This window comes from Monopterus albus, unplaced genomic scaffold (genome assembly GCF_001952655.1).
Source record: "Monopterus albus unplaced genomic scaffold, M_albus_1.0 scaffold16.1, whole genome shotgun sequence".
Taxonomy (NCBI): Eukaryota; Metazoa; Chordata; class Actinopteri; order Synbranchiformes; family Synbranchidae; genus Monopterus; species Monopterus albus.
The window spans coordinates 351,336-370,324 of NW_018127896.1; the positions used below are offsets into that span (position 1 = coordinate 351,336).

The 18,989-nt window shown below is 43.7% G+C and overlaps 3 protein-coding genes and 1 pseudogene across 4 annotated transcripts in view; all 4 read left to right on the forward strand.

Annotated features, from left to right (window-relative positions):
* LOC109955658 (tubulin alpha-1A chain-like) overlaps window positions 1-1,534 on the forward strand; it is a 2,766-nt gene extending 1,232 nt beyond the window's left edge. The window contains exons 3-4 of the mRNA XM_020592048.1: window positions 306-454; window positions 539-1,534. Of these exons, the coding sequence (XP_020447704.1) occupies window positions 306-454; window positions 539-1,519 (1,130 nt within the window). The 3' untranslated portion in view covers window positions 1,520-1,534. The remainder of the gene's footprint in view (window positions 1-305; window positions 455-538) is intronic.
* Window positions 1,535-2,843: 1,309 nt separating this feature from the next.
* LOC109955660 (tubulin alpha chain-like) lies at window positions 2,844-6,330 on the forward strand (annotated as a pseudogene).
* A 931-nt stretch (window positions 6,331-7,261) lies between these two features.
* On the forward strand, window positions 7,262-11,464 carry LOC109955662 (tyrosyl-DNA phosphodiesterase 2-like). Of its 2 annotated transcripts, none has more exons than XM_020592055.1 (6): window positions 7,262-7,471; window positions 7,560-7,727; window positions 8,217-8,311; window positions 10,256-10,374; window positions 10,456-10,626; window positions 11,162-11,464. In XM_020592055.1, exons 1-6 carry the CDS (start codon window positions 7,407-7,409, stop codon window positions 11,444-11,446), a joined length of 903 nt encoding a protein of 300 aa, XP_020447711.1. In that variant the 5' UTR covers window positions 7,262-7,406; the 3' UTR covers window positions 11,447-11,464. The 2 variants fall into 2 exon arrangements, with proteins under 2 accessions (XP_020447711.1, XP_020447712.1); XM_020592056.1 differs by lacking the exon at window positions 11,162-11,464 and adding an exon at window positions 11,040-11,154.
* A 1,352-nt stretch (window positions 11,465-12,816) lies between these two features.
* rpgrb (retinitis pigmentosa GTPase regulator b) overlaps window positions 12,817-18,989 on the forward strand; it is a 15,688-nt gene continuing 9,515 nt past the window's right edge. Inside the window, exons 1-10 of the mRNA XM_020592111.1 lie at window positions 12,817-12,957; window positions 13,896-14,021; window positions 14,230-14,322; window positions 15,853-15,915; window positions 15,997-16,155; window positions 17,207-17,356; window positions 17,916-18,074; window positions 18,223-18,378; window positions 18,449-18,573; window positions 18,821-18,983. Coding sequence (XP_020447767.1) covers window positions 12,927-12,957; window positions 13,896-14,021; window positions 14,230-14,322; window positions 15,853-15,915; window positions 15,997-16,155; window positions 17,207-17,356; window positions 17,916-18,074; window positions 18,223-18,378; window positions 18,449-18,573; window positions 18,821-18,983 — 1,225 coding nt within the window. The 5' untranslated portion in view covers window positions 12,817-12,926. The remainder of the gene's footprint in view (window positions 12,958-13,895; window positions 14,022-14,229; window positions 14,323-15,852; window positions 15,916-15,996; window positions 16,156-17,206; window positions 17,357-17,915; window positions 18,075-18,222; window positions 18,379-18,448; window positions 18,574-18,820; window positions 18,984-18,989) is intronic.

Below are 18,989 nucleotides of genomic sequence, written 5' to 3' on the forward strand. Positions count from 1 at the left end.
GTTTCTGTGTAGTATGGGGCTAGCCCAACCGAGGGGATATAATGTATAGGCCTGGTGGGTTCAGGGTCTTTCATCTTACATCTGCCTGCGAGCAGTTTGGAGGTGCAAGATACCTGAGCGTGTAATGTTAATTTTACCTGTGATCCTTTGAATAAATCAGCACTGTTTTGAAGTTACTTGGACTGTCTCGTCTCTCAGAGTTAGCAATGGTAATAAGAACCATATCCTGCAGGTAAGGGCAGGTTTTTCTGATGCTCATTTGTGCTGGAGGTTGAATGTGAATACGGGTTGTATTCTGATTACAGATGAGGTCCGCACAGGAACCTACCGCCAGCTCTTCCACCCTGAACAGCTGATCACTGGAAAAGAAGATGCAGCAAACAACTACGCCCGTGGTCACTACACCATTGGCAAGGAGATCATCGACCTGGTTCTTGACAGGATTCGTAAACTGGTGTGTTTACCTGCAAAAACTCCATATTTTAGTTCAGAGTGTGATCCAGTAGGGAAGGAATTCTGATATGCTGTCATTCTGCAGGCTGACCAGTGCACAGGGCTCCAGGGGTTCCTCATCTTCCACTCCTTTGGAGGAGGGACCGGCTCTGGCTTCACCTCTCTGCTGATGGAGCGTCTCTCTGTCGACTATGGCAAAAAGTCCAAACTGGAGTTTGCCATCTATCCAGCCCCCCAAGTGTCCACCGCTGTGGTGGAGCCCTACAACTCCATCCTCACCACCCACACCACCCTGGAGCACTCTGACTGTGCCTTCATGGTTGACAATGAGGCCATCTATGACATCTGCCGCAGGAACCTGGACATTGAGCGTCCCACCTACACCAACCTCAACAGGTTGATCGGACAGATAGTCTCCTCCATCACCGCCTCCCTGCGTTTTGACGGTGCCTTGAATGTAGACCTGACAGAGTTCCAGACTAACCTGGTGCCCTACCCTCGTATCCACTTTCCTCTGGCCACCTACGCCCCAGTGATCTCAGCTGAGAAGGCCTATCATGAGCAATTATCAGTTGCAGAGATCACCAACGCCTGCTTCGAGCCAGCCAATCAGATGGTGAAATGCGATCCCCGCCATGGAAAATACATGGCCTGCTGCCTGTTATTTCGTGGTGATGTAGTGCCCAAAGACGTCAACTCTGCCATCGCCACCATAAAAACAAAGCGCAGCATCCAGTTCGTGGACTGGTGTCCCACAGGCTTCAAGGTGGGCATCAACTACCAGCCACCCACTGTGGTCCCTGGAGGAGACCTGGCCAAGGTGCAGAGGGCCGTGTGCATGCTGAGCAATACCACCGCCATCGCCGAGGCCTGGGCTCGCCTTGACCACAAATTTGACTTGATGTACGCCAAGAGGGCCTTTGTCCACTGGTACGTCGGAGAGGGGATGGAGGAGGGTGAGTTCTCCGAGGCCAGGGAGGACATGGCCGCCCTGGAGAAGGATTATGAGGAGGTGGGCACTGACAGTATTGGGGATGAAGGAGAGGAAGAAGGGGAGGAATATTAAAATATGAAATAAACAAAATCAACAATGATCAGAATCTTTAGGTGTGACAGTGCTTCTAGCAAACTAGACTACACAATCATCTGACTTTCAATCCAGCTTTTAGACATGGTCTACTACTCACTCATTTTTATTGGACATTTATTTTGTAAAGGAAAAGTACATTTACTGAAATTTTAAATGCAATTTTTCTTGTGTGAAACTCAACCAGTTTGTTGGCAGCAAGCAACTGTGACATTTAGCCACTGTTACAATACAAATGTATGCAGTCTTTGTCTTTCCTACTGTGTCTTTGACCTTTAAATAATAAACTGTGTCATGTTTCTGTTGGTGTGCTTTAACTTCATTAACTCACGTCATCTCCTTGATTAGAACATTTAATTCCTCCTTACAGCCATGTTCAATACATTACCTAACAAATTATCTAAGGATTATATCTGGATTATTTCATGGTGCTAGGAATAGATTTCAGGGTTCACTCTTTATTACATTTCATAAGCTATTATGCATCTCATCACCAAGGCCCCTGGTGATGCTAACCACCTGACAATCTTCTTGTTATTATTTTCACTACGGTCACTGTTTACACATGGCTTTGAGTTTCTTCATAGTCTATTAGGTTGTACCATTTAGTTTGTCCTTATTACTTTAATTCAGTTTTCATATTCTATTTATTCTGTGTTTATTCTACTTTTATTCTATTTTATAGTTTCTTAAATGGTATGGGCATTAGGTGGGAAAGAAGCAGTATCTTGATTTTTCTGTATGTCCTGCATATATAGTGAATTGACAATAAAAAAGATCTTTGATCTTTGATTACATATGAATCAATGAGAGGTGATCATGTGTTACACTTTTATATTTGCATTGATTGAATTAAATGCTCTAGTCCACAAAATTACTGGCAAATGATCCTCTGTGTGTTAAAAAAACTGATAATTTACTCCTCTGTTGGTAACATATGTCACAAACATGCTAGCCAAGCAGTATCCCCTCCTCTTCTCCCTCTGCTTCTCTTTGCCCCTCCTGCCCTGTCTGTGAAACTGATGACAACAGCCGGAGACAGTTGTGGCAGTCAGGTAGTGCAGCAGTAATAACCGGCTCCAGAACTAATGTATAGGGAATATAGAGCCTGTGGTTTTTGTTAGCTTTGCAGTGATGTCAAATAAAGAGGTTTACATTTGAGCGTTATGCATACGTATTGTTGTAGTGGATGTATCTGCAGTAACACAAGCAAATTAAACAGATGAATGTATTTCACCAATAAAATTGTTACAAAACAGACGTAAATTCACAACGTCATTTTGTCCCCGCCCCTCTGTATAATGTATAAATAATCCCGCCTCACGTCTTCTTCTCACTACCGCCTTCAGCAGCCGATACTTAGAGTCGGAAAGAAGGACAAAGCAGTAAAAAAAACAAAAAAATGGTGAGTTTTGCGGCGGAAATACGTTTATAAAATGTTCGTCAAACCTTTAAAATATGGGTAAACTGACACTTTGTTTTTAAAGTAAGAGAGGATTTGTCTGGTGTGTTTTTCGTAAAATGAACGAAATGTGAAGATCTGTATTGTCGTAGTTTATATGTAAGGCGAATAATATGTTTAGAATTGTGTAAAATCCGTTTTAATAGTGTTTAATCATTAATAAATTGTTGGGTATGTTTCCACATGGCTGCGTAATTTGAACTTGTAGTTAACTGTAAAGTGACGTGGAACGAGGCCAGATTACTGGCGCAGTTTCAAATAAAATTGGTGAGAATAAACTGCTCATAGATTGGTTTTTGTCCACCTAACGTTAAAGATAATTCAGATGGTTCTTGGTAGACTCTATGGCCCATTGCCTAATTAAGTGTATCGACAGAGTGAAATTTTTGAAAGGCGCCATCCGATAACGCCCTGTCCGTGAACGTTACATAAAGATGTACAGTGTACGTAGTGGGGCCTGAGAGCAGAATCTCTTCCTGCTTGTATGCGTGTCGTCACACTACTTCCTGTCTTTTGGTGGCGGGGTGTGGGCAGCGCAGACATGCGGCAGCCGGTCACGTGACTCGGCATGTAGCAGAGTCATCACCTGAGGCTAGGGATGGCCTTGTGTTCCTGCCTGAGTACTTGCAAGGCTGACACCAAATTATTGAGGCTGATGCTTATATTTACTAGTTGATTGTATCTGAGAGCTACTTGTATTTGTGCAGAAATTGGTGCTTTAAACAAACCATCTTAGTGAAATCTGTTGGCATGTTTTAGTCTTGATGTGTACAAGGTGTTTTATTTTGAAATTTGTAGTACATCTCTTTAGTTGTCATTAAAAGTTGAATTTGTATAATTTGTGATGTTCAAAAAATACATACTTCATCCAAGAAGCCGAGATGTAAAAGTCAAGTCAAGAATCTTTATTGTCATTATGCATAGCACAATGAAATGTTTTCCGGCAGCTCTCAGCCTAAAGGACAGACACATTATTTACATATCACACAATTGTATAAGTCAATATGAAAATAAGTATCGTGTTGTACTTTAAGATAAGCTCCAGTGTTGCCTTGTGCTCACACATTGTAACCTTGATATTCATCTAGCATGTCAGAGATAAGTTGATGTGATAGTAGTTATCCATTGAGTTTAACGATATTATTGGGTACCAGGTGGAAATGTCCTTCTACTAGTCTTTAAGGAGACTGAAACAAAGACCAGACAGTTTTCACTCTGGAAATAAAGTAACCTTTTGTCACTCAGTTTGGTGAAAACTAGTTTCCCAGCTTCGTGACACTGGAAGCTCGTCATTAATTTCACATGCTGTTGTATTGTCAGTTACTTTTTATAAACTTGAACCAGGTTAAATGATGCTGTGTGATCTAGGTCAGATGAGGAGCTGTGGAAACAAACGTGTCACCCCTTCGCTGTTTTCATGGTGCAGGCTCACAAACAGGATAGCAGCTGTTTAGAAGAGTTAAGAACTGATGTTTCTGTTTCCTTCTGCAGCGGGAGTGTATCTCTATGCATGTCGGCCAGGCCGGCGCCCAGATGGGCAATGCATGCTGGGAGCTGTACTGCCTGGAGCATGGCATCCAGCCAGACGGTCAGATGCCCAGCGACAAGACCATTGGAGGGGGTGACGACTCATTCAACACCTTCTTCAGTGAGACTGGAGCTGGCAAACATGTTCCCAGAGCTGTGTTTGTGGACCTGGAGCCGACAGTCATCGGTAATGACCGGTGCCATGAGCTTTCTTTTTTCTTTTTAAATACTGTTAATGTATTTGTGTCTGGTTCAAAAGACTATGAAGATGTTCTTAGTAGCAGCTACACAGGTGTCTAAATCCAGTTTGATCAGGGGTTCAGCTTGTGAGATGAAGTGAAATTGGGCATTAGTGTAAACCAAAATTTTTTTTTTTTTTTTTTTTTTTTGCTCCTCAGATGAGGTCCGAACAGGAACCTACCGCCAGCTCTTCCACCCAGAGCAGCTGATCACTGGAAAGGAGGATGCAGCAAACAATTACGCCCGTGGTCACTACACAGTCGGCAAGGAGATCATTGACCTGGTTCTTGACAGGACTCGGAAACTGGTGAGTTAACATTCTCCCAATGTGTTTTGAATTGTGGTGGTTTAAATTGAGAACGGTGTTCATCCATTTAACTTGATATTGCAACCATTTCTTTACCAGGCTGACCAGTGCACAGGGCTCCAGGGGTTCCTCATCTTCCACTCCTTTGGTGGAGGGACCGGCTCTGGCTTCACCTCTCTGCTGATGGAGCGTCTTTCTGTCGATTACGGCAAAAAGTCCAAGCTGGAGTTTGCAGTGTACCCAGCTCCTCAGGTGTCCACCGCTGTGGTGGAGCCCTACAACTCCATCCTCACCACCCACACCACCCTGGAGCACTCTGACTGTGCCTTCATGGTTGACAATGAGGCCATCTATGACATCTGCCGCAGGAACCTGGACATTGAGCGTCCCACCTACACCAACCTCAACAGGTTGATCGGACAGATAGTCTCCTCCATCACCGCCTCCCTGCGTTTTGACGGTGCCTGTGACAAAAGGCCACCCCCGCCATGGAAAATACATGGCCTGCTGCCTCCTGTACCGTGGTGATCTGGTGCCCAAAGACGTCAACTCTGCCATCGCCACCATAAAAACAAAGCGCAGCATCCAGTTCGTGGACTGGTGTCCCACAGGCTTCAAGGTGGGCATCAACTACCAGCCACCCACTGTGGTCCCTGGAGGAGACCTGGCCAAGGTGCAGAGGGCCGTGTGCATGCTGAGCAATACCACCGCCATTGCCGAGGCCTGGGCTCGCCTTGACCACAAATTCGACTTGATGTACGCCAAGAGGGCTTTCGTCCACTGGTACGTCGGAGAGGGGATGGAGGAGGGTGAGTTCTCCGAGGCCAGGGAGGACATGGCCGCCCTGGAGAAGGATTACGAGGAGGTGGGCACTGACAGCATTGAGGATGGAGCAGAGGAAGGCGAGGAGTACTAGGTCACCGAAATGCGTGTGGCTTGTTGTGGTTCCATGAGTGCAGTGTTCCCAGAGAGAAATGCCAAAGTGTAATTGTGAAGCAGCAGTGATGGACTCGATTTTTAATTTTCCACATTCCACTGGGTTAGTTTCCTGCTTTATTTGTTTTGTTCTTGAAGTCCTTTTAAAGACCTGAAAGTTCTTTGATCTGCAGTCTGACCCCATGATCAGATTAATACTTGTTTTGAAGCTCAGTTAGTTAAAACTCAGAGGTCATCAGTTTTTGTCAAAGAAAAACTCTTCACATTTAACTTTTGCATTTGTTGTGGGAAAATAAAGAAATGATTAATCAACTGAAATGTGTACTTGTGATTAATTTTCTGTGAATCACATGGAGCAGAGTAGTAATGTTTGTCCATCAGGAAGCTTTTGTTGCACTTGGAAATGAATTTTTGCAAATGTCAATAGAAAATATATCTACAGATGGTCACATGTTGATCGTTCTTTGTGGCCCCATGGTCAAACTAAACCTGCGGGCGCTGCATCTCCTGCACATTTCATTTACTAGTTAAATTCATGGTTGAAACCATTTGCATGAACTTTTTTTTCACTTATGTAGATTTTATCAAAATATAAAACTAAAGTTAAGCTGACTAAAAATAAAATGACCTCAAAGAAAAGTTGCCAAACGAACTTCATTACACTGAAGTTCTGAGCTTAATGTACGTAGCCCTCGAGGGGTCACCAGTAAGAAAAACTATCTCTGTGAGAATCTGCGCACAGATCGGTTCCCAGGGCCCATCAGATGTAATGTGCTGGTACTAGGAGTGTGTGCATGGATTGTCACTCAAATCATTTCTACTGCCATGTGATTTGGGTGTGCCGTCTAGACAGCAGACTTTGGCCTTACTTCCCTCGGTGTCACATGATGTGTTCCAACTATAACTTAAGTGCCATGCCCTTACATGCCAGCTGAAGTAGAAACCTGGCTTTGGTGAGTAACACATTTCATATGTGGAGAAAACCACTACAAATCAGCAACACCTTCTCACTTTGAGACATGGGCTGCGTCCGAAACCGCATACTGTTACAGTACGTACTGAAAGAGATGAAGTACCTACTTACTGACCGTTAAAACAGTAGGTACTGTATAGTATGAAGCCTGGTAGTATGAATGAGATTCGGACGTACTACATCCGCCATGTTGATACATCACGTGACATACGTTTTCATAGCAGCGTCTTCTTCGTTGGATAACTCCTCTCCTGGGGCATCATGGGATAGTGAAGTGTCCATCCGGAAGCAGTAGGTCATCCGGATACTTTTCGCCTACTGTTTTTGGAATACTACGAATCCGGACATACTACTGGCCTCAACTACTGCTTTTCGCCTACTATACAGTACTGTATGGTAGTAGGCGGTTTTGGACGCAGCCATGGAGACACCAGAAAACGGGAGCCCCTCGTCCCTCAGAAAGGAGGAAAACACCACAGGCAACAGGTAACTCCACTGATATACTGTGTTGGTAGCTTAATGTGCTGCTGATGTAACAAATCAATCTGTATTATGTGCTCTCAAAATTCTCCAGTAACACTGAGGCTGAGGAAGCGTCGTGCAGCAGTGAGCCAGTGGAAACCAAAGAAAAAGTTGTAGAGAAAGGTGAGGAAAAGCTGTCTCTGATCACCTGGAATGTGGATGGGCTTGATGGAGAGCAACAGCCAGAGAGAGCCCGAGGCCTCTGCTCCTGTTTAAGCAAGTGAGCGTGTCCTACAGTATTATGAGTCAGTGCTAAAGGGTCAGTTCACATGAATTACAGAGAACATGTTGTGTGGCACACAAGATAATATCTTGGGTTTACTAAGCTTGTTTTCTGAAGTTCAGTGAGCTTAAATCACAGAGGGACCTGGAGCTAATGATTCAGCCTAAATTCAGTGAAACTGCATTTTGAAGATGGCAGAGAAGTTATGTTTTTAAGTTGAACCAGCCTAAAGTCATTTACTTCGTAGAGTATCAGATTCTGGAAAGACAGGTTTCGCTTGATGTTTTTAATTGTCATGAGCAGCACAATTAAATGTGACTCTCCTCTGTTGTGTTGAGCGGCAATAGAAATCTCATGGCTCCAATAAAGCATTTGAGTGAATTTTTTGTCAGTTCCACTGTTATGATTGGCAAAATATTGCTGATGTAAGGGTTAATCATTTATCTTGGACAGAGCCATTTGAACTGTTCTCTTTGTTCCATGTAGGTACTCTCCTGACGTGGTGCTTCTTCAGGAGGTCGTCCAACCCTATGTCCGCTTCTTGCACAACCGTCTAGCTGCCGACTACACTTTCATTGAAGGTATATGTACTGTAACAGTGCTCCATAGGATTTGGAACTATTGTGTATAAGTACTGTGCACTCCACTTTGAGCCTATATTTGTTCACATTTGACAAATCCTCCCCAGTAAAGTAGGCAGAAAAGGCTTCTAGCAGCTCCTGTATTCAGTGTACCCACGGATGTACAGACTACAGTGCCTTGCGAAAGTATTCGGCCCCCTTGAACTTTGCGACCTTTTGCCACATTTCAGGCTTCAAACATAAAGATATAAAACTGTAATTTTTTGTGAAGAATCAACAACAAGTGGGACACAACCATGAAGTGGAACGAAATTTATTGGATATGTCAAACTTTTTTAACAAATAAAAAAACTGAAAAATTGGGCGTGCAAAATTATTCAGCCCCCTTAAGTTAATACTTTGTAGCGCCACCTTTTGCTGCGATTACAGCTGTAAGTCGCTTGGGGTATGTCTCTATCAGTTTTGCACATCGAGAGACGGAAATTTTTGCCCATTCCTCCTTGCAAAACAGCTCAAGCTCAGTGAGGTTGGATGGAGAGCGTTTGTGAACAGCAGTTTTCAGTTCTTTCCACAGATTCTCGATTGGATTCAGGTCTGGACTTTGACTTGGCCATTCTAACACCTGGATATGTTTATTTGTGAACCATTCCATTGTAGATTTTGCTTTATGTTTTGGATCAGTGTCTTGTTGGAAGACAAATCTCCGTCCCAGTCTCAGGTCTTTTGCAGACTCCATCAGGTTTCCTTCCAGAATGGTCCTGTATTTGGCTCCATCCATCTTCCCATCAATTTTAACCATCTTCCCGGTCCCTGCTGAAGAAAAGCAGGCCCAAACCAGGATGCTGCCACCACCATGTTTGACAGTGGGGATGGTGTGTTCAGGGTGATGAGCTGTGTTGCTTTTACGCCAAACATAACGTTTTGCATTGTTGCCAAAAAGTTCGATTTTGGTTTCATCTGACCAGAGCACCTTCTTCCACATGTTTGGTGTGTCTCCCAGGTGGCTTGTGGCAAACTTTAAACGACACTTTTTATGGATATCTTTAAGAAATGGCTTTCTTCTTGCCACTCTTCCATAAAGGCCAGATTTGTGCAGTATACGACTGATTGTTGTCCTATGGACAGAGTCTCCCACCTCAGCTGTAGATCTCTGCAGTTCATCCAGAGTGATCATGGGCCTCTTGGCTGCATCTCTGATCAGTCTTCTCCTTGTATGAGCTGAAAGAGAATCTGTGGAAAGAACTGAAAACTGCTGTTCACAAATGCTCTCCATCCAACCTCACTGAGCTCGAGCTGTTTTGCAAGGAGGCATGGGCAAAAATTTCAGTCTCTCGATGTGCAAAACTGATAGAGACATACCCCAAGCGATTTACAGCTGTAATCGCAGCAAAAGGTGGCGCTACAACGTATTAACTTAAGGGGGTTGAATAATTTTGCACGCCCAATTTTTCAGTTTTTTATTTGTTAAAAAAGTTTGAAATATCCAATAAATTTCGTTCCACTTCATGATTGTGTCCCACTTGTTGTTGATTCTTCACAAAAAATTACAGTTTTATATCTTTATGTTTGAAGCCTGAAATGTGGCAAAAGGTCGCAAAGTTCAAGGGGGCCGAATACTTTCACAAGGCACTGTATCACTGGATAACTGATACTGAAGGAAACTTAAAAACGAGGATTTTCAGGCAGGTTCTGGAGTTAAAAGGAGCACTTTTCTGACAGGATTTACAAATGTTTATTTGTGATATCCTCAGGAAATGCATGTCACCTTGATGTGTGTGTAAATAAATGTACCACACCTCAGTGTTCAGATTTGACCAAGTTACAAATTTTGACACAATAAGTGAAGTAAATGCTATTTATTCTGCTGCTTCAAGTTATTTTGTTGTTCTGCAGAATAATTTGCTGTATAATCTGAACCTTTCCTCTGTTTCTGGTGCCGATCAGGTGGTAAGTTAGGTTACTTCACTGGGATGATGCTGAAGCAGTCCCGAGTCACTCTGCTGCGCAGTAAGATTATCCCCTACCAAACCTCTCACATGATGAGGAACCTGCTTGTCGCTCAGGTTGGTGCACAGCCAAGAGATACAAGTCTGGTCTGGTGCAACTTTTACCTGCACCTGATGTATTAATTTTTCAAAAATCAGGTAGTGTTCAAAGGCCAGGAACTCTGGCTGATGACGTCCCATTTGGAGAGCTGTAAGAACAACGCAGAGGAGCGGATGAAACAGCTGCGATGGGTGATGAAGATGATGAGCAAAGCACCTGATAACGTTACTGTCCTGTTTGGGGGGGACACCAACCTGAGGGATGCTGAGGTATTGTCTCTTCTGTTGAGATGTTTTCTCTGTCCTCTCCAACATGGAGAGTTATTTTTGTGTGTGTGGTACTCATAAAATCACCTGCATGGCCTAAAGGAGAACTCAGCTCGAAAATGTAAGGAATGAATTATCTCTTGTAACATAAGCTACATTATTAGCATGTCCGGCTAATAAGCTTAGTGTCTACAGGAGAAGCCGAGTGTTACGTTGAAGCCAATTAACTATATTAGAGTAGGTTGTGGGGTAGGTGGACATAAAATAGTTTTGTTTATGACTACAAAATCTCCAACATGTGGCGGCCGGTGGTGCTGTCAGAATTTCACGTCCACACAGTATCAACTGTTTGCACACAGTTGTACTTGCCTGACCTTAAAACTCGCTTTGTCCCTCTGTGGTATTCTGGTGCACAGGTGAAAGTAGAGATGGACCCAGGTGGGGGCTCACTTGAATGAGACAGCACAAAGCAAGTTGTTCTTGGTGGAAAATGTGTCTCAGAACCACGTCTGTTTCTGGTGCTCCCATTCCGTCCTAGGTGGCCCAGGTAGGCCTCCCCAGCTGCGTCTGTGATGTGTGGGAGCAGCTGAACCAGCCAGAGCACTGCCGCTTCACATGGGACACCGTGGCCAACACCAACAAGGATATGAGGTTCAAGAGCCGCTTCCGCTTTGACCGGGTGTACTTGCGCCGGGCTACCAAGGATGGCGTCCCATGGCTGGAGCCTGAGAGCATGGCCTTGGTAGGGCTGGAGAAGCTCAAGTGTGGCCGCTACACCAGTGATCACTGGGGCATCCATTGCATGTTCTCTCTATCTAAGTAGAAATGCACAAACAGTTGTTCTTTTGTATATATTAAAAATATTGTCAAAATGTTTCTTTCCTCTCATTTATATATGCTCAGTTTATTATGTGCACCTAAACAACTGTAATACAGACTAAACAAACAGTCCTAAAGTAAATTAGACACGCAACTGACTGTTAATCTGATTAGCTTTATTGGCCAGGTGTGTCGGACACACGAGGAATTTGACTCTGGTACATTGGCTCTCAATGTGCATGTACATATCCCCATGCAAGGGGCAAGTAAACAGTAAACCAGCATAAGGCTGTGTAATATAACAAAATAAGCAGTATTAACAAGCAACAAACCGTGCAAACAATGCAAAATAAACAGTATAAACGAGCAGTAAACAATGCAGACAGATAAAAGAATGCTCATTGAAATGACAATAGAAATAAAAACGGAGTACTTAAAAATAGAGACCTGTACAGATCTGTATAATCTGTACAATGTATATTTGCAGGTATTGCACTGAGGGTTATTGTCCAGTCATACTATCATGGCCCAGGGGATGAAACTATCCTTGTGCCTGGTTGTCTTGGTGCACAGTGACCTGTAACGCCGTCCAGAGGGGAGGAGTTCAAACAGATTGTGTCCAGGGTGTGAGGGGTCTGCAGTGATCATCTCCACCCTCCTTTTGACCCGTGAGGTGTACAGCTCCACCATGTAGGGCCGGCTTGCACCAATGACCTTTTCTGCAGTCCTGACTCTCTGCTGAAGTCCGCACTTGTCCTGTTTGGTTGCTCAGCCAAACCAGACAGTGATGGAGTGATTTTATTATGATTATTCTGCAGATTGTTTTCTCTGTTAATCAATTGAGAAATTAATGGTTTGGTCTATATAAAATGCTTGCTGATATTTTTTTTCAATGGACTGAAAGATTTATTTCTCTGCTCTGCCATAAAGCTTCTCTTCTTCATGGAGGTTCATGAGGGTTAAAATGCTGACATGCATCAATGGTTGGGCAGCATTTTGCTGCTGTTGCTGCTTGAGGTGAAGTTAGTTTTAACTACTTCATATACAGTCAGTTTAGTCCAGTGGTTACCAGTGTATTGGTTGGGTCCCCCAACAGGTCATCAGGTAAATCAGAGGGGCTGTGAGATGATTAATCAGAGATTAACTAATCTGTTTCCAGTTTTTGGATGTGGATTTTTTTAAATGTGTGAAATGCAGTGATCTTAAAAGTACAATATTTCCCTTTGAAATGTAGTGGAGTAAAAGTATAAAATGGAAATATTCGAAGTACAAGTACCACAAACTCTATTTATATACAGTAGCCCGTTTAACACTGTATAACACTGTACTTGTCTTTAAAAATAACATACTTTCCCTTTAAGGGTCACGTTGTTAACGTCGTAACCTAGGAGACGTTTTGTTTACTTCCGGGTTCTCGAAGCCGAAAACAAGAGGGATAGTAACACGCCCGCAGCACAGAGCAAAGCGGATTAAAGTTCGCAGAGATGGCAGGAGAGGCTGAGGACGAGATACCAGGTCAATAAGCACAAGGAGCTCATTGTTCTTTACTTTATCACGTCCGTTAAACATTCATTTCACTTTAAAATGCCAATTAGCGGTCTCGTTACTTCTGGTTAGCTTCTGCTTTAGCTGGCTGGCTAACGGGAGAGCAACCTTTTAGTTTACATTCTTCGGTTTAATATATTAGATTTTAATGTATTCAGGTTGATTAATCCTCCAGACTGGGTTTGTGTAATTGCTATTTATATTTTTATTTCAATTGTTCCTTGACTGCGAAGAACTTGAAGTTTTTTTTAAACGTGATGTCTTGCGCCAGGTCGAATATTGAACGCCAGTGTTTTATAATTATCCTTATATTTCTGCATCATGATAATATCACTTAGTTTAGTATACGAGAAGTTATTGTTTGGTTTGGTTTCAGTCTTGTCACACAATTTATACATAACACGCAGACGGCAGATAATAGATGAAGGTACTGTCAAAAATGATGGTAGGCGCCCAGTTAATTTAGCAGAGCTCAAACAAAGTTCACAAAGTTCTAGTTTTGTCCGATCAGTAGTGACATAAAAGGAAGAAAACCCAGTGAAGGTCCAGCTTTTTAAATGACCTGGTGGCCTGATTAAACTTTGCTGTTCATCTGGTTTGGATTGGTGCAGTTCAGCACTGAACTGATTAACCAGCTGATTGTCAGGACGTTAATCAGCCACTATCTTAATAAACAATAAACTCTCTTAAGTACACTTTCCTGTAGAAATGCCAAAACCTAGATAGTTAACTAATTATTTTTGGGTCTGATAAAACCAGATATCTAAAGACACTGTTTTGGGCAATGGAAATTGTACTATTTCGCTGATGTTTTGTAGCAATACAGTAAGAAAATAAACATCAGTGAAATATTTACTGGTTGCAGCCCTACTCCACTTTGCCTCTTCACATGTTTCCTTCTCTTACAGAATCAGGAGCAGTTTTCACTTTTGGAAAGAGCAAATTTGCTGACAACATCCCCAGTAAATTCTGGCTTAAAAATGACGTCCCGCTCAAAATAGCCTGTGGAGACGAACACACCGCCTTAATAACCAGTAAGAGCTGTTAAGGTTTCTAAGTGAAAACTTTTACTTTTTTGTGCATGTGTTGTTTGGAATCAGTTCAACCATACATGGTCCATTTCTGCTTAATTTGTCATACAACCCTTGCAAACATTTCTGCTTAAAAGCCAGCCTGTACTGATGTAGTATAAAGCACCAGAGAAACTGAGCCTTTCAGATTCTGTTGTCTTTGTCTCTGTAGAAAATGGGAAGCTCTTTGTGTTTGGCAGCAATAACTGGGGCCAACTCGGCCTGGGATCCAAAGTGACCGTGAACAAGCCCACCCGTGTCAAAGGTTGGTCTTTAGATAGGTCTCTGTTCCCTGTCTTAGCGTGAAAGCGGTGAGTATTGTGTGTGAGTGCTGCTACTGACAGCTGCCTTCAGCCCAGACAAGAGACCATCCCTAGACGTTACTAGTGTAAGGTCTTAAATAAAATGTGTTTATCCACTAAAGTATCTGAGACACAGAAAACTGTTTCTACGGTATGGTCAGTGATTGGTGGAAATTTCTGAATCGGCCCACATCTGAGCCTGTTGACAACATGACATCAGTGTTTTAGTTTTTGAATTTTAATTATGACTAAGTTCATTGCCCCAATGCCCACCTGCCAACTCGCTCCCATATTCCCCATCCCTACATTTCTCTATCCCAAGTCTATTCACACAGTGACAAATCTGAAAAATATGTTCATTTATATAATTTAGCAGAATATGCAGATTATCAAAAATGAATACAATGTATGAACAAGAACCAAAACACCAAGGTTAATTCCATATACGGAGGTTGTTCTTGTTTTGCCTTTGAACAGATTGAGCTTATCTGTTAACTGTACATTGTCTCAACACAAACGTATTGTTTTCTGTTGAGTAGATTCCTTTAATTAAGGACGAAAACCGCATTGTTCTTCCTGAATCCGAGGTTCGACTAGCGGTCGAATTCTCCTCTCCAGTACCCTGGCATAGACTTCCCTGGGGAGGCTGAGGAGTGTGATCCCCCTATAGTTGGAACACACCCTCTGGTCCCCCTTCTTGAAAAGAGTGACCACCACCCTGGTCTGCCAATCCAGAGGCACTGTCCCCAATCGCCATGCGACATTGCAGAGGCGTGTCAGCCAAGACAGCCCCACAACATCCAGAGACTTAAGGTACTCAGGGCGGATCTCATCCACCCCCGGTGCCTTGCCACCGAGAAGCTTCTTAACTACCTCGGTAACTTCAGCTTGGGTGATAGACGAGTCCACCTCCGAGCCCCCGGCCTCTGCTTCCTCATCGGAAGACATGACGCTGGGGTTGAGGAGATCCTCGAAGTATTCCTTCCACCGTCCGACGATGCCCCCAGTTGAGGTCAACAGCTGCCCACCTCCACTGTAAACAGTTTTGGCAGGGCACTAATAATAATCACTTTATTGGCCAAGTATGTTACACAGATAGGGAATTTGTTTCCGGTACAGAACTGCGGCACCAACTCAACCGATGGCTCTAACCATCGGGGGCAACTTGGGGGTTCAGTGTCTTGCCGAAGGACACTGCAGGCACCGAACCCTCTGGTTGGGAGATGACTGCTCTACCCACTGAACCACAGTTGCATAACAAAGTGTAGCCAAACACCGAACCAATTCAGACTCAAAGCCTCTTTTTGAGCATCTTCCAGGGCTTTCAGCTGTGTTGCATGGTGTTCGTCATGATGACTAGACGTCCTAGAGGTGCTACCAACGAGTCGACAGACCTGTCTGAACACTCCACCCTCTGATGAAGACACTAATATGCATTCATGGTTTTGTGATGATAAATGTTAAGTATTGAAGTTTCTTTCATATGTTTACAGCTCTGAAATCTGAGAAGGTTCAGCTTGTGGCCTGTGGCAGGAACCACACTCTCGTCTGCACAGGTCAGTACCAGACAAGTGCTTTGGTCCAGTCAGAGGTCACATTTAACACATGGCTCAAAGATTTGTCTTGTCTCGTTGTAGCTCAGGGGCGGGTGTACGCCTCCGGGGGGAATGGTGAGGGTCAGCTGGGGCTTGGCGACTGTGAGGAGAGGACAGCCTTTGAGCGAGTCGGTTTCTTCGATTCACACGGACCAATCATAATGCTCGCTGCTGGTTCAAACACCTCGGCTGCTCTCATGGGTGAGATTCACACATCATAGATGCTTCAGTTGATGGAGAAGCATCAGCTGAGGGACTAGACTGAATGTGTCTGTCACAGGGTTACTACCAACTATAGTTGTTTTTGGCGGCCTGTTTTCGTTTTAGTTTTAGTCTAGTCTTTGTGTGATGCTGTCATTTTAGTTTTTATTAGTTTTAGTCAATTCATACTCTTTTTAGTCTAGTCTAGTTTTAGTCGACGAAAACTGATGACATTTTAGTCTAGTTTTAGTCAGTGAAAATTGTATTTTAGTCTCTTTTTAGTAATGCAATTCTATTTAACCCAGTCAATATAGTATAAGTACCTAGTAGTATAGATGAAACCAAACGTTTCTTTTAGTCAAACCCATTTCAAACAAGGTTATCTTATTATATTATTGTTACCATATAGACTCAAGAATACATCCAATACACATTTTTTGTTATTTTGTGGCCACATTTCTCCCCATCTTTTTCCACAACAAATTCCGTTTAATTTTCCACTTCTATGTAAATAAAGTTTTTCCAAATCTCGTTTCTTCTTTTTCTCCCAATGACAAACCCCGACTGGCCGGCCATCGATCCCTTTCTCTGTGTCAGACTTAACTTTGTTTGTTGTCGTCTTCTCAATAATGCCGCGAGCGGTGGTTAAGGAAGTGATGTCGCCTACGTCTGCGCAGTGCGACGCGTCTGATGCGGCCCCTGAAGCGAGACACAGGAAACAGAAATACTGCAAAATAATAATAATAACACGACTAAACGAGACGAAATAACGTTATAACATTTCGTCTCGTTTTTTTATCGTCAACAATATTGCATTATATATTTAATTATAGTCATCGTCACATGACCAGCTTTTTCGTTGCGTCTCGTCTCGTTTTCGTCACGCGATAAAGGTTCGTTGACGACGTCATTTAGTCATAATTTTCGTTGACGAAAGCAACACTACTACCAACAGTTGTGCCACATACAGTATAAAGAAGAGGATGCTCAAAAATATGTATTGCTGTTTGATCTGTGTTTTTACTGCCGGATCTTCTTCTGCCCATCTCAGAGAGTGGCAAGCTGTTCATGTGGGGCGACAACAGCGAGGGTCAGATCGGCCTGGGGAAGGAAGGCCACGCCTCTTCGCCACAGGAAGTGACTGTGGGTCGACCAGTCAGCTGGGTGTCCTGTGGATACTACCACTCTGCCTTAGTGACAAGTGAGCAGATACACTGGTAGGAGCAGCAGCTTTCAGGCACACACCTGAACCCGACAGATGCCGGAAGGGGACATCTGCAGGAAACCTATAAAACTCAATTCCTCATTCCTCCCATTTAACTCAGTGGAGGATACTAATTGTCGGCTGGGTCTCAGTTTTCCTGAAAGATTTGAATCAGGTTTTTAAATCTTTGACATACTGACAAAAATGTACACAGCCAGAACCACAGGAGCAAGTATTGCAAACTGTGATACTACTGCCCAATGAAATACTACTGCTTGAAGAATTAATGCTATCACTAACTGAAATATGACACTACCAACTGAAGTGCAGTTGCAGTGCAACTACTGGGTTCTGTTGCAGTAAAAGTACTCATTCATTTGCAGTACTATTAGCATACTTTTTGTTACTGGAGTTACTGTGCAAGTACTAGTAGAAAAGAAGTGAAGGGCACCAGAGGGAGGACCTTTCCCAACATCAGTGTACAGTGAGCATGTTTCAGAAAGAACACAAAGCAAAGAGCAGACCTGTAGCTGTAGTGTTTTCTTCTGTGTCTCAGCTGACGGAGCTCTGTACACGTTTGGTGAGCGTGACAGTGGGAAGCTGGGTCTGGGCACCGAGCAGCTGCCGGGACACCGGGTCCCTCAGCTGGTGAAGAGCATCAAGGAGCCAGTGACACAGGTGGCCTGTGGGGGTGGGCACACGGTGGTGCTAACAGGTACATGTCCAACACATTAAAACCCCTAAAACCATTCAGACCAATAACAACAGCATATGTAAAAAGAAGTGGCTGTGGTTTGCATGGATCAGATGCCAGTGCAGGGTTCAGAAGTGATGAAGTTACCTTGTGTCTTCATCTCCTCCAGATGTCAGCGTGTACACGTTTGGCCTTGGCCAGTTTGGACAGCTCGGTCATGGGACATTTATTTTCGAGTCCCGGCTGCCACGTCTGGTGGACCACTTCAGGAAGGGCCGGGTATGTCAGGTGGCCTGTGGAGAGAACCACACCGCTGTCCTCACTGGTAGGTCCTCACTGGTTTCATCGCTGTCCCACAGTCATCACTGGTTTAATTGCATTGTTCTGATCTGTAGATGGTGGTTTGCTGTACACGTTTGGAGACGGCCGACACGGGAAACTGGGCCTGGGAGAGGAAAACTTCACCAACCAGTTCAAACCAACTCTGTGTTCACGCTTCCTTAAGTACAAAGTCCAGGCAGTAGGTGTCTCACAAGCACGTTTCTACTTTTCAATTCATTCATTTATTTTGATGTTGGAAAGGAAAGTAGTACAAAGGTAGAATGTGATAAGGGTCACAAATAAGTTCATGATTATTTTAATTGAAATTCAGATGTAAAAAAATCATTTCTTACTCCTCCTACCATCCCTGGGCCACTTTCGCCTTGACCTTCCACATCCTCTCAATTTCCTCTTTATACATGTTGAAGTGCATGTTTCCTGTCCAGGCTAGATGCGGCGGCTGTCACATGGTGGTGCTGGCTCAGCCGCGGGATCCGAACTGTGCGGACGTGACACTGGAGGAGGACGATGTGACAGAGGATTTCCTGGAGAAGCCGTACGTGGAGCTGCTGGGGGACACGGCCGACTCCTCCACTCTGCAGAGGAGCCGCTCTG

Coding starts and splice junctions, on each gene's coding strand:
- LOC109955662 (XM_020592055.1), top strand. CDS start 7,407: ATGGAGACACCAGAAAACGGGAGCCCCTCGTCCCTCAGAAAGGAGGAA. Junction 7,728..8,216: donor CTCTGCTCCTGTTTAAGCAA/GTGAGCGTGTCC, acceptor TGTTCCATGTAG/GTACTCTCCTGACGTGGTGC. Junction 10,375..10,455: donor GGAACCTGCTTGTCGCTCAG/GTTGGTGCACAG, acceptor TTCAAAAATCAG/GTAGTGTTCAAAGGCCAGGA.